This window comes from Melospiza melodia, chromosome 2 (genome assembly GCF_035770615.1).
Source record: "Melospiza melodia melodia isolate bMelMel2 chromosome 2, bMelMel2.pri, whole genome shotgun sequence".
Lineage (NCBI taxonomy): Eukaryota > Metazoa > Chordata > Aves > Passeriformes > Passerellidae > Melospiza > Melospiza melodia.
The window spans coordinates 61,026,321-61,039,003 of NC_086195.1; the positions used below are offsets into that span (position 1 = coordinate 61,026,321).

Below are 12,683 nucleotides of genomic sequence, written 5' to 3' on the forward strand. Positions count from 1 at the left end.
ATCCCACACCATGATCAGATACTTGAGAGCACACAAACATACTTAAAAATAAAAAGTTTTTTTGTCTCTTGTGGTTCAACATACCTGGTTGAACGAGTCTGGCCTGTGCCAGTGAGTTGGAGCTACAGGATTGCCCAAGCCCAAACAGAATGGAGATGTGCTCTTACTGTGTCTCCACTAAAAGGCTTTAAAAAACATGTTAAAATTCAGAAGGGAGTTCTTGTTTGCACAGCTGAAAAAGTCTTTGCCTTGAGTAATGTGCTTTGCACAGTAATATGGATAATTACCAAGGGTGGTTGTTGCCATCCATCTTGGGAACTCCTTACTAACTGAGAGGAGGATGTAAAAACAGTTAAGATAGTTACATCAAGTTGCTTGAATAACACCTTTGCCTTAAACTGTTTGTGATGCAGTGCAGCTGTAATGAGTGTTGTTGCTCACATCACTTTATTAATGACCACAATATCATGTATGACTTATGTCATTACAACATCCCAGTGCACAAAGATGGTCTTTAATCCTCTGCACAAATGTTTTGAGGGAAAGCGCATTCTGGGGCATGTGGCTTAATTACATTCCAGATCTCTAGAAATAACTCAGAAGGAATAATGTCTGTCTTCAGACAGGATGCAGGTGTGATCCCCTATGTAGCCTTGCCTGTTTCTTGACATTTCTTATTTATGCCCTGTACATACTCTACCTCTTTTAATGGCATGAGACATCACTCTATAGTTGCAATGACAGTAATGAAATACTTGGTCAGTGAATCTTCTTTTAATACTTACATTTGCTTGAATCTTTTAAACTTTTCTTTGAACCAGCCAGAACTGAACAACTGTACATTGAACAACTTATTCCCAGTCCTTGATAATATATACTATTTGAACTTATCTAAATAGGAAGAGCAAAACAAACTGGAAATGTAATGAACAATTTAAAATTAAGAAAGGAGAGGGATATTTCAGAAATTGCATTACCACTCTGGTATAGTGTGCTGCAGTTGTTCCAGGGGCATCATGACAGGGACGGTGTTTACCCAAAGTTACTTGCACTGTAACGTAGACACAGTTCAAGTACAGGTGTCTGAAAGGTAAGTGAGCAAGGTGGCAGATATAAAAAGGATTTTCAGAATTTCTGTGTAATCTTTTTTGAGTTTGATTTCCTCAATGTTTGTTTTGTTTTCTGTATGTGGGAGAAGTATGAATTTTAAGTCTGTCTGATTCTCAATAAAGCAGTTGCAGAATGTGTGTCAGACATGTGCAGCCACTTCCGTGGAGGAGAGGCTTTAGATGTGGCATGAATACAAACATAAAATGTAGGGACCCAAATGTTTTTCTTAAGGAAAGCTTTGTATTGTCACATATTTTTGTGCATTGTATCCTAGTCAGAGCATGCTTATTCTGAAGGATGTTGTTGCTTTCCATGTAAATATGATGAAGGCTTTTAGAGTACTTGCATCGCTGAATATAAATCCTTGTTCTGGTATAGCATACTTCTCTTTGGGAGGACAAGTAAATGAGGTGGGTGTGAGTATGTAAGCTATTGATGCATAAAGATGTGCTGCTACTGATTTAGCTAAGAATATTTCCATCTGAAAACTGATGAAACTGCTAAGTGAAGACAGATCCTACCATTTACTTCAATTGGGTGGGGGGAATCTTTCAAGAAAAAAAGGTAGTTTTTGGTTCACACATGACATTTGATTTCAGTGGTGCTAGCCAATAATCCTTGGTCTCTGTCCTTCTTTCAGATCCATAACTAACTTACTTAAGAGGGACAATCACCTGCATTAATGTTATTATATTTATAACATAAATATATGTTATAAATATATATAACATATGACATATAACATTAAAAATATGAATGCAGCTGATGCAGACATTGTAGTGTTTTCTGAAGATAACCTAAAACAACCATGCTGGGCTGTGACATGCCTTATTAGCAGTGGGGTCCTTAACTGTCAGATAGATTGCAGAAGTCTGGATGCTAACAGTTGTCTCCTTACTGATGAAATTTAAAAAGCTAACTTGCTTCTGTTTGTTTTTTTAAAAAAGAATCCCTAGTGGAGGGAAGTTAGGAACATGTAATCAGCTGCCTACGCCTTCATCTTCCCTTAAAGTTATGTTGTGTCTTAATCAAACCAGCGCATCATTCACATACATTTATCTGCTTTACATTTATCTGCAAGAGTATGATCAGAGCAAGCTTGAGGAGAGAAGAGATGTGAGCTGTGACTTCAAGACCTTTCCTTCTTTAGCTGTATCTGAACTGCAAAGCACGTGCAGTTGAGCTCATATTTAGGTGTTTTTAAGTGCCAGTTGCTGGATGTTCTTGCTCTTCTAATGATCACAACATTCACTCTGACACTAAACCACACATTCTGTGTGGTTTCTGCCTGTATAAACACCTTTGCTCAGCTTCTGTAATTTAACTTACAAGGCTGACTTCATCCCAAGAAGATGCCTGTTCAGTGTGCTGTTGTGAAGACCTTAGCAGGACTACTGCTGATGGGTGTAGCAAGAAGTGTGAGTTTTGAGAGAGGCACAGAGCAGGCATGCTGAAGGCTTACCTACAGAGGGAATGTAGTAGAGTATTCTGTCTGTTTAAAAAAAAAAAAAAAGCAATCCCAAAAGCAAACCAAAATCCAGCTTTCTTTTTTTAAAAAAAGTAGAAAGGTGGCTACATGGTGTGTAGAGTGAAGTTGTCAGAAGGCGTTTGCTCTGGGGCTCTTTGCTGGAGCTGTGGCTGAATGCCTTGATTTTTGCAAAGTCTTTTTACCAGGAGGGAATGGAAGGTGCCTGCAGGCACAGTGTCAATAGTGATTGTCGTCTTTGTATGGGCTGTGGGTACATATGGGGAGATATTTTCAGTTTCTTAATAATAAAGTTGTTATTATACAGACTACTTGGTGCTATGGGATCGTATTTGGACTTGCTGAAGCAATCCCATCTTCTGCTGTTTGCCTTTCAGTCTGGCAAACTGCAATCCATCCAGCCAGTCTGTCCTCTAAGCGCCCTTGGAAGAGCAGCCTGGGAGTTAACAGGCAAAATTCTACTGGGTAGCAAACACTATGGGTTAAAAATATTTGTATTATGACACATTATCTCCCCTTCCTTCTTTTCTGCCCCTGTGTACACACAGTCTCTGACTTGCCATGTTTTGTAGGCAATAAATTACCTGTGTTTTTCCACTAGCAATATCAAGGCACTCCTCACTGACACGTCTCCATTTTAGAGGCTCTAAATTCCTTTCCTCTTGGGTGAGAGAATTAGTAGGTGTGTAATTGAACTCAGAGTAGTTGTTTGCCACTTGCATGAGATAGTTGCTCTTCATTTCTGATAAAGTTTTGTGTTCTCAAATGTCTTTGTTATTTTAACTGGAATAGTTAATATAACTACTTCTTTAAGACAGTGCTTCTTCTGTATTGTTTACATTAAGCAAAACCTGTTTGCTTTTTCCAAGTGTTAGCCCAGTGGGACTGGAGTCCCTCTGGAGCAATAACATCTGTTTTCTAGGTCTTGTCTGTTTACAATATGATCTCTGACTAAGTTTGCAGTGTAACCTGGTTAAACGTAGTGTTTACCTGGTCTTTTTTCCAGTTGTGGTGGGCTCAGGGTGAAAGGGTGTTAAGAATTTGCCTTGGAAGGCTTGATGAAGGTTTTGAGATCCTCATATAAGGAAAGATGGAGCGAGTTGTGTGTGTAGCTTACAAAACTTTGTGGTGTGATGTTTAGTTAGTGATGTCTTAAAAATATATAAATATCAGAGTCCTTTAATATCTTTCAATTTGTAGACCCTTGACAGACTTCCTCCTGAAGAGGTTATACCTTTTTACAGTAAATTTAAGAGTGCTGAAACAGTTTTGTAATTCTTAATTATTTTTCTGAGCACTTTTAAGAAGTAATTCAGTGAATTCTGAGGCCTCTAAGCTGAAAATTAATGGTTTAGCAAGTTCCACAATGTAACTGGAAAAGCGTATTTTTTCAGTTCTGGAGCATCACACTACTATTTCATGCTCTGAAATAGTAGTAAACAGAAGACATTTTCAGTTTAAAAAAAAACATAAACAAAACACAAGTAGATCTAATTGCTTGCCCTCATGCAGGTCCTTAAAATGAATAAATAAATGAAAGTAGCTTATACAAATGTCAGCATTGTCTTTTAGTCTGGATACTTAAACAAGAACTTTGGAAGTAATCACTAAATTACTAAGTTAAATGCTTGAGCCAAGAATGTGCTTTTCTTATAATCTTAGCAGAACTGCCTCTCTGAGAGCAGGATGCTCACCCAGTATTCCTTGGCAGTGTCCCAAAATGTCATGCACAGGTGAGGACTTTGATCTCTTAAAATACTGCCTGTGACTCAGGTAAGTTTATAGCCAACACAGACTGCAAAGTATGGAGAGAAAGAGGGGCAAACGTGAAATGCAGACAAAAGAATAATCATGCTTGTGGAAGCAGGACTAAACCCTGCCTGGTACTTGTCAGCCCACAGTTCCTGCTTTTTTTTGCCAGCAGTTGCTGACTATTTTTCATGTTACCCTATAATACCATTGGGATGGTCCACTCCTGGGCTTTGCATTATATCTTAAACTGGAATAGGAACTTACACCACTTCTTTGCTTTATTCTTGTCTAAGTCCTTTTCCTCATAAGAAGAATGGAGTGGCACCTTTGATGTGATATTGGTGAAACTATGGAGCTGATGCTTGACTGAGGAGTTGTGGCGCTTGATTGCAAATTAATGTAATTTGCCTTCCTTGAGTTTTCCTATTGAAGCTGAGGTAGTATTGATAGATAGTCCTTTTTGTAATTTTGGTTCATGTGTATTGCCTTGGTTCTTTAACTTACCAGTCCGTGAGCTTTCTTTTTGCCTTGTGTTTCTAAAGGCAGAAAAATAACTTCATCATGCATGTTCAGAGATGTGTCAGCCTGTGATGTGAGTGAGGGTGCTGTGTTCCCGTGGCCCTGTCAGACAAAGGTGTGTATGCAGGAGATGTTGCAGAGAGCTTGTACAATGAAGGTGCTTGTTCTTCAGACTCCAGTGTTTGCCCGTGAAAAGTAAAGCAGCCCTTGTCTGTGTATGGCAGCAGTCACCTGGCTCGTGGGCACCCAGGCTGAGCAGGAGCAGCAAACCCCTGCTGCTGCCACTGCCCACCAAAATAACCCTGAGAATGAAACACAGCTGAGAGGGGTGTGTTGGGATATTTGGAACCGGAGGGGGAAGCTTGAGGGGCATTTTCCACAAACCTTTCGGAGGTGAGGCTCTAAGAGTTGTGGTCTGCTGTGCAGTGTTTGTCTCCATTGTGGATGTTAAAGAATTTCTAAGTTGAAGTTATGTAAGGTTTTGGACAGATTTTGGACTTTTTGCTGTGGATTTTGGAGGCCAGCAGTTTCAGGCTTAAAAACTCTAAACTGTGTAGGTTTTCTGTTTTCTCTGTTTGTCTGCAGAAACCCTAAGGTCTTTCAAAATATGTGTCCACTCTGTCCTTGGTGTCACAGGTTATAACAACCAACAGTGGTTGCATTCTGCATGAGAAGTATTTCCTGTCAGAATGGGTCTGGCCTTTGTAAGGAACTGAGATGTCATGTTCTTCTGCACATGGTGATTCTTTGCTTTAACTACAGCTTTTCCTCTGTCTTACTGTGTTCTCCCTCTTACCATGCCACCAGGAAGGGAAGGATACTTTCATGGAGGAATGTGTTGTCAGCAGCAAAGAGTAATTCTGAGGCATGAAGACATTGTAGGGCTTTTCTACATAGGAGTTGTTGAGGAGAAAAAATAATGTGAATTTAAAGCCAAATGGAGATGACTTGGAGCAGATGACATCATCAGATTTTCAAAAATGAGGTTGCCCTCCAGCTTTTCAGCTGCTTATCATGGGTTCAGAAGAAATTACTCTAATCTTGAACTGTAACCATCTCTCTATCAAAAGCTTCTGCCAGAGCAAGGCCATTCATTGTTCTTCCTTAATTTCTGTCTTTCCTCAGGGTGCAGTTTTAATGTTTCTGTATTGGAAAGGTCAGAAGTTACTGTCTTACTCATTATTTTGTTCAGCAATGAATGCTTCCACTGATACTTGTCTAGAATGACCAGGCTAGTTGAGAATTGCTGATGAGCTGACTAAAACATGTTGAAAGCTCCTCTTCCTAGAATCGAAGTCTTGCTTTTGTTTTTTCATTTGTGCTTCATAATGGGTAAATTATGAGGTCTAAAAGAGTTTCTTACTTTATTTTTGTGCTCATTTCACTATACACAAATGAAACTTTAAATTCATTCTCCCCCTTCCTTGCTAGTCTTATTGGAGGTTCTGCGTCTTTCTTGGTTGTAATTTATTATGAAAACAAACACCTGGAAAACTGGTCACTTCTGTTAATATTAATTTTAGGTTAATTTCAAAGTGTATTAGTGAAATATCTTGAACTGGCTAACTAAAATCCCTTCTACTTAGCAGGGAACATGAAAGTTTACAGGTTATTATGGCATTGCCTTTTAATAAATTCCCTTACACCACAGTCTTCTAATTTAGGCAAACTATAAAAGTTTAACCTAAATAGAATATTAACAAATAGGAGAAACTTCAACTAATAGAACTCTAAGCATCTCATCATCAGTGATTGGGAGCTGGTGCCTTTCCCCCTGTACTTGGTATTCATCCTGATTAATACAGATCAGTGGAGGGAATTTGGTAGGGAACTGTTAATATCCATATAGAGCCAATTAAAACATTTTATGAATGGGAACTATACACTAAATGACATATATTTGACTTGATTTGGGTTATAGAACAAATGCAAAATCAAGGGCTTTGTTTGCCACAATGTATATTATGTAGTCATTTTATATTTTACGCAGTTGTTATATAACATTTCTATTTGATTTGTTACTGCTTTGTGTTGTTCACCAGTCTGCACAAGTATGTTACTAATACTAAATGCAAGCATTTAGAGTTCTTAAGGGAGAAATCTTCAGATTCATTAACACAACTCTTACTTAAATGAAAGCTTTATTTTGTAATCTAGAGTTTCCTTCATCATGTTTTTAAAATCACTTCTAGAAAATGCTTCTGACCTTGAGAATTGTCAGTGAATTTTGGGGGTGTTTTGTGGGCTTTGTTTTGTTTCCACGATGAGATTAATAGGGTTTACTGTACCTCTTATCCAGAATACAAGGCAGGTGCCCATTAGGAAAGAGAGTTTTGTGTCAGCAGTGATTCAGTGAACTTGAGTATAGAACAATACTATTTGATAATATCAAAACACATCTCCATCTCATGTGGTTTGCTGAGTGCACAAATCAATTGAAAGTGTTTTTATCTTTGTGATAACCTTAGTTGCTGCACCCACTAGGATGTCAAAGGCTGATTATTGCTGTAGTGTTTCTGCATGTGCCTGCAATCGCTTATTTTTCTATTCAGTTTTCTACAGCTGGTTTCACCTCGTGTAAAAATGGAAAATGTTATGTTTTCCTTCTTGAAACCAAATGTCTTGAGGATTTATCTTCTTGACCTACTTCAAAAATATGCTTATTATTTCACAGGAACAAAAGCAAGGATGTTATCACTTAGCCATGGCACATAATTGTCTGAGTGAGTCAGTGTAGGGGGATGCACCACACATCATGACCTGTAATTCTCATTTCTCGGTAATTTCAAGTTGTTCTTGAGAGTATTGTATCCACACATCCCTAGCAACATGGTCACTCAGCTTTTTAAAATCTCTTTTCCCATGTGATCTTAGTCATTGCCTTCTTTCCCAGATGAGCTCTTTTACTTTTCATTGTTGTCGATCTAGAAGTTGTTCTTAAACTTAAATAATAACACTCAACTGTTTGTTTTTCCAAATTTCTTCTGAAAATGGAAACTTGAAAGAGAATTATTTAAAAAAAATTTATCTACCTCCTGCCACTAAAGTAGCAGTTTATCAAGTAGAATACAAAGAGGAGCTAATGGGAAAAATTGCTTTCAGATAATAACTCGAGGCTCTGTTTTAGCTTAGTAATAATTCTCATTTAGATCTGGGTGTAACTCCAGCTGCTCAGCTGTTGTGCAGAACAGAGCAGTATTATCTGGTGTTGCTTGCATCAGAATTCAGAGGTCCTCAGGCTGCTTTTTTTGTACCCATGGTTCTCCCAGTTTTGTGAATTATTTGTGAAGCAGCCTTCTGAGAGAACACACGTCCTGTGGGTATGTTCTTCCCAAGAACATGGGGAGGAGATGCTGGGAGCAGAGCAAGGACTGTTCAGGAGGTACCCAAGTAGGGTTTGAAGGTTGGAGAGGCATGAATGAGTTTGGGAGGAAGGGGTTGGTTTGTTTTAGCAGGAACCATTGTGCCGAGTACAGTTCATCAATGAGGGCTTGAGATGAAGCAGTTTTATTTGGAGAGTGTGGGGCTGTTACTAACAATGCCTTTTGTCTCTCTCAAGACTTCATGATCCATCTTCTCTGGCAGAATTTGTGCCACTTCTATATTCAAACAGGTCTCGAACCATGGGGTTTTAAGCTGTAGTTGTAATGTGACCTATGAATATTCTTCTCAGCAAACAGCAGCAAACCAGCTCTGGACCAGACTTGAAATGTCTGGGTTTCCGGCAGTTTTATTTATTCTTTCCTAAACAAAAGTGACTTGATCACTATTTAGACCTTGTGTGTATCTGTTATTATTTAGGTATATTAAAAAAGCATGTGTGGTGTTCCTGTCTCTTCTAAAAGTAAAACAGGTCCGCAGAAGTTAGAAAGCCAGCAAAGAATTCATTTTGTCAAAACTGGGAAGGATTAGATATGAAAACATGGTGAGGAGATCTAGCCCAAATACCGAATTAGAGGAGTGAACTGCACAGGTGGAAGGAGAAGATAGAAGAGTAATATATTGCATTAAAGAATAGGGGTTTTCTCCTCCTTAACACATCCAATAGCTGTAGGAATGTGCCCCCTGTTGACGGAGTGACAAAACTGTCCTTTGTCTCCTGAAAAAGGAAAAACGCCATGATTTCTCTCTTCAATTAGGTAGAAAGACACCTCGTAGTACCTTGGAGACTTCACCTCAAACTTAAGGATAGCAAATTGGACAGAAGCCCTAAAGTCCCGCCTAACTAATTTACTAGAAAAAGAGAAGAACAAAGGAACTAATTGATTTTGTGAGGTGATTTACCAAGAGCAAGAACCTCTTGTCCTGGCTCAATTTTTCTCTGTAAAAAGCTTTGTTATTTTGCCTTTTATTGAAACTTTTCTGTTTCCAACACTGCCACAGAATCCATCCTGCTGATTTTATGCCATCTGAGGTAGCTGAGCTACCTCAGATGTGATATAAATCTCCAAGAGCCTATAAGACCTGGCTTGAGGAGACCCTACATCAAATAGCTTTTCCTCCATCCATGATCTGTACCTGCTGTGGGTGGGAGCTTGGGGCTCTCTGACTGAGGGAAAGGTGTCAGGAGGGAAACTTCTCTCAAATATTGCACACGTAAAAAGTGCAAGAACCACTTTGTTGAAGCTGTGGTTCTTCAGTGTGTGCTGTTTGGTAAATAAGGGCTGTACATGACATCTCATAGTGGCAGAAGACAAATAGAAAAGTAGGAATGCTTCTAATACTGATTCAGTCCGGCTGTGAAAAATGCGTATTATATGATTGGCTTTTCGCAGATATTAAAATGAATATTATATGTGTTGTGTTAGAAAGTAATGCTGTATTAATTCTCTTAAGTAGTGTATTAAATACAGTTTTAGGCTATAACAAAATGTTAAAATAGAAACTATGCTATGTAGGATACTTTTTTTTAAAGAATGGACTCGCACTGAGATAGCAGTCACAGGACACCTAAATCTTTCAGAGAAAGAGAATTTATTGCTCCATTGTCAGGAGAAATGAACTTCTTCCCGCCTCGCTCGGGCAGGATCACGCCGTTAGGATTATGAGGAAAAAGTTCATGATGACCAGACAGAATCCTGTGTTTGGATGGAATTTATGCATCATGTGTGAGATGTATGAATATGCTTAAAAGCAACAGGCTGTTGCTTTTAAGAGTTAATCCTCTGTTAACGTGTGTCCTTTTTGGGCTTATGCTGCCCAGAAAAAGGTACCCAGACGTCCGTACCTCTTTGTTTCTATTGTCTCATATTGTCCTAAATCAAATTGCCCAAATTATTATTACTCTAATTGTATTACTATTTTTATAATAATTTTATTACTGTTAAACTTTTAAAATTTTAAACCAAGTGATTGGCATTTTTCACACAGCTATGGAGGAGACATTACTTGGATTCAAGCTGAGCATCTCTGATGTTTTTTGTCTTTCACACCAGCTCTATGTGGCCACTGAAGCCATCCTCATCGCATTGGTGGGTGCAACTCCTCCCTACCAGTGGGATCTCCAGGGGCTCTCAGCTAATGAGAGCCATGGCAACCACTCAGTGAGCGAGCAGGGAGCTTTTGGGGAATGGCTTCTGACTGCCAACAGCAGCGAGGTGCGCGAGCACGTACACTTCAGCAGCAACTTCACATCCATTGTCTCTGAGGTGAGTCTGAGTTGTGCTCGGCAGTCTCGTGTGTGAGTAGTAAATCTTACTGAGATGGTTTTGGGGGTCTCTTTGTACTGCTGTTTTCTTGCATACTAATGGATGTTTTGATTAGCAAATGAAATGTGCCACCTCCAGCTAGAGCCCAGGTAATGTGCTCATGTCTTTACTGGCAACAAAAGCTAGCTTTATGTTGCTATGCAGATCTTGATCAGTGTTCTGCTCCAAAACTTCCACCATTTCTGTGTAGAGGTTACATATTGCATCCTGCAGCCTGGTTCCACATTTGAGCTGTAATCATGACATTCATTTTACTAATTTGCTCACAATCCTTTGTGGACTCTGAGCTCTTTCTGGCCATCCCCTTGCTGAGCTCCAGTGCATGTAGTGCATCCATCATGCAGTTAGCAAGCACTGGAGGAACTGGAGAGGAACTGGCTCCTGCAGTTTTTGCAGCTCCGCATGCAAGAACATGGGCAGTGGGGAGTCAGGTGGACAAAGCAGATCCCTCACATTCTATTCCAAAACAAGCTTTGGCTTTGTTGGCACGACCTCTGTGTTTTTTAAGTGATTTCTTTCATGGTCTAGCCATAGTCCCTACAGGAATGATTCCAGACTCTGCATTGATGTGTGCAACACCTGCCCTTCCTGAGTCTGTCAGTAACTGTTAATGTCAAATTTCTCTTTACGAGAGCCCTGAGTGCATTGGTTACAAGGCCTGAATGTAGAGCTGAACTGTGGAGTCAAGTGTAGTTCCACTTGATAGTTTGTGGCTATTATCCTGAGATATTAATGCTATCCAAATTACTCCTGTAAAGCAGTTTATTGGTTAGGAGCATATTAATCAAAATGGCCAGCTTTGGAGCAGTACCAAGTCTTTGTGTACAAAAGGCATTGCTTCTTATTCTCTCAGTAAAGAGGATATGAGTACTTGTGATACCATTTAAATTAAAATTTTAATGGATGGTGAATTTCTTAAGCATTATTTAAAACTCAGTAAGGTTTTTAAATTTTCTGTGGGGTTTTTCTTGTTTGTTTTTTTTTTTTTTTAACTTGCCCAAGAATCTTTTACTCTCTTAAACTTGACAAGTCAGACATGCTTGTAGAGCCTAGCATATGACATAGATTTTATACTGATCTTTATACATTTTGGTTGCATAATTAAGAAATGCAGGTAAAGAACAAAGCCTGCTTGAGCAAGAGAAAAACCTAAAAATCTCCCCAACCAAAAAAACCCCAGAAAACCCCAACCTCAAGGCAACTTGTGTAGAGTCTGCTTTCTAATTCTGTAGCATGTGTTTCAGTAGAGGCCCATTTGAATAAAATCTTCATACCTCTTCTGTTTCCCTCTATTAAAGTACAGTTTTAATGAATTTTTAGCTAAATATTTGGTGTATTTGGAGGTTATGTGCTAAGCACAAGCATTTTGAGAGAGAATATACATAGCTGGAGAATATTTCACCACTAATTCATTATTAATCTAATTTCATGATTGATTGTAAAGAAGTTTTTTCCTACATTGAAAGAGGACGTGTCAATGCTTAACCTTGTGGCATCATTGATAGCATGACCATTACAAATTTACACTGAAAAAGATTGTAAAAAGCTTGATTTCTGAATAACCATATATGTAGCATGTTTTTATGTAGAAAAGCCTTGAGCTCTCTAAAGGGCTTAGACATTGAGATAAATCTTGAGAAGAAATTTTGCTTTACAACCAAATTATCCCTTAATCCCTGAATGATTCAGAAAGTGTCTCACATCAACAGTTTTCATGTTGGCATGAAATTTTTAAAATTTTTTAAAATTTTTATACCAAAATTTGGGGCATGATTCTTGTAGCTGTTATAAAACAAACTGACCATGTTTTTCCAGGATAAAATTAATCTCATATGCAATTGTTTTACAAATGCATTTTTCTGGCAATTGTTTTTGAAGTTTGCAGAAGTTTCAAAAGCTGATTTATGGTCATATGGTTGGTTTCAGTTGAATTTTGTCAGTCTTGGCACTTTATGGATGCATTTCCTACTATTATCAGTAACTACCTGCCTGTTAAAGTAACAATTCAAAATGAAGCAGATAGAGAAAGTAAGCAAATTATTTTCTTGGAGCTTATGAATGATGTTTTGTTAGCATCCTAATCTTTGTGAGGTTTAATTGCATGGCTC

General features: G+C 38.6%; 1 protein-coding gene across 1 annotated transcript in view; it reads left to right on the top strand.

Annotated features, from left to right (window-relative positions):
• SLC22A15 (solute carrier family 22 member 15) overlaps positions 1 to 12,683 on the top strand; it is a 41,126-nt gene that overhangs the window by 3,478 nt on the left and 24,965 nt on the right. Inside the window, exon 2 of the mRNA XM_063148378.1 lies at positions 10,303 to 10,515. Within this exon, the coding sequence (XP_063004448.1) occupies positions 10,303 to 10,515 (213 nt within the window). The remainder of the gene's footprint in view (positions 1 to 10,302; positions 10,516 to 12,683) is intronic.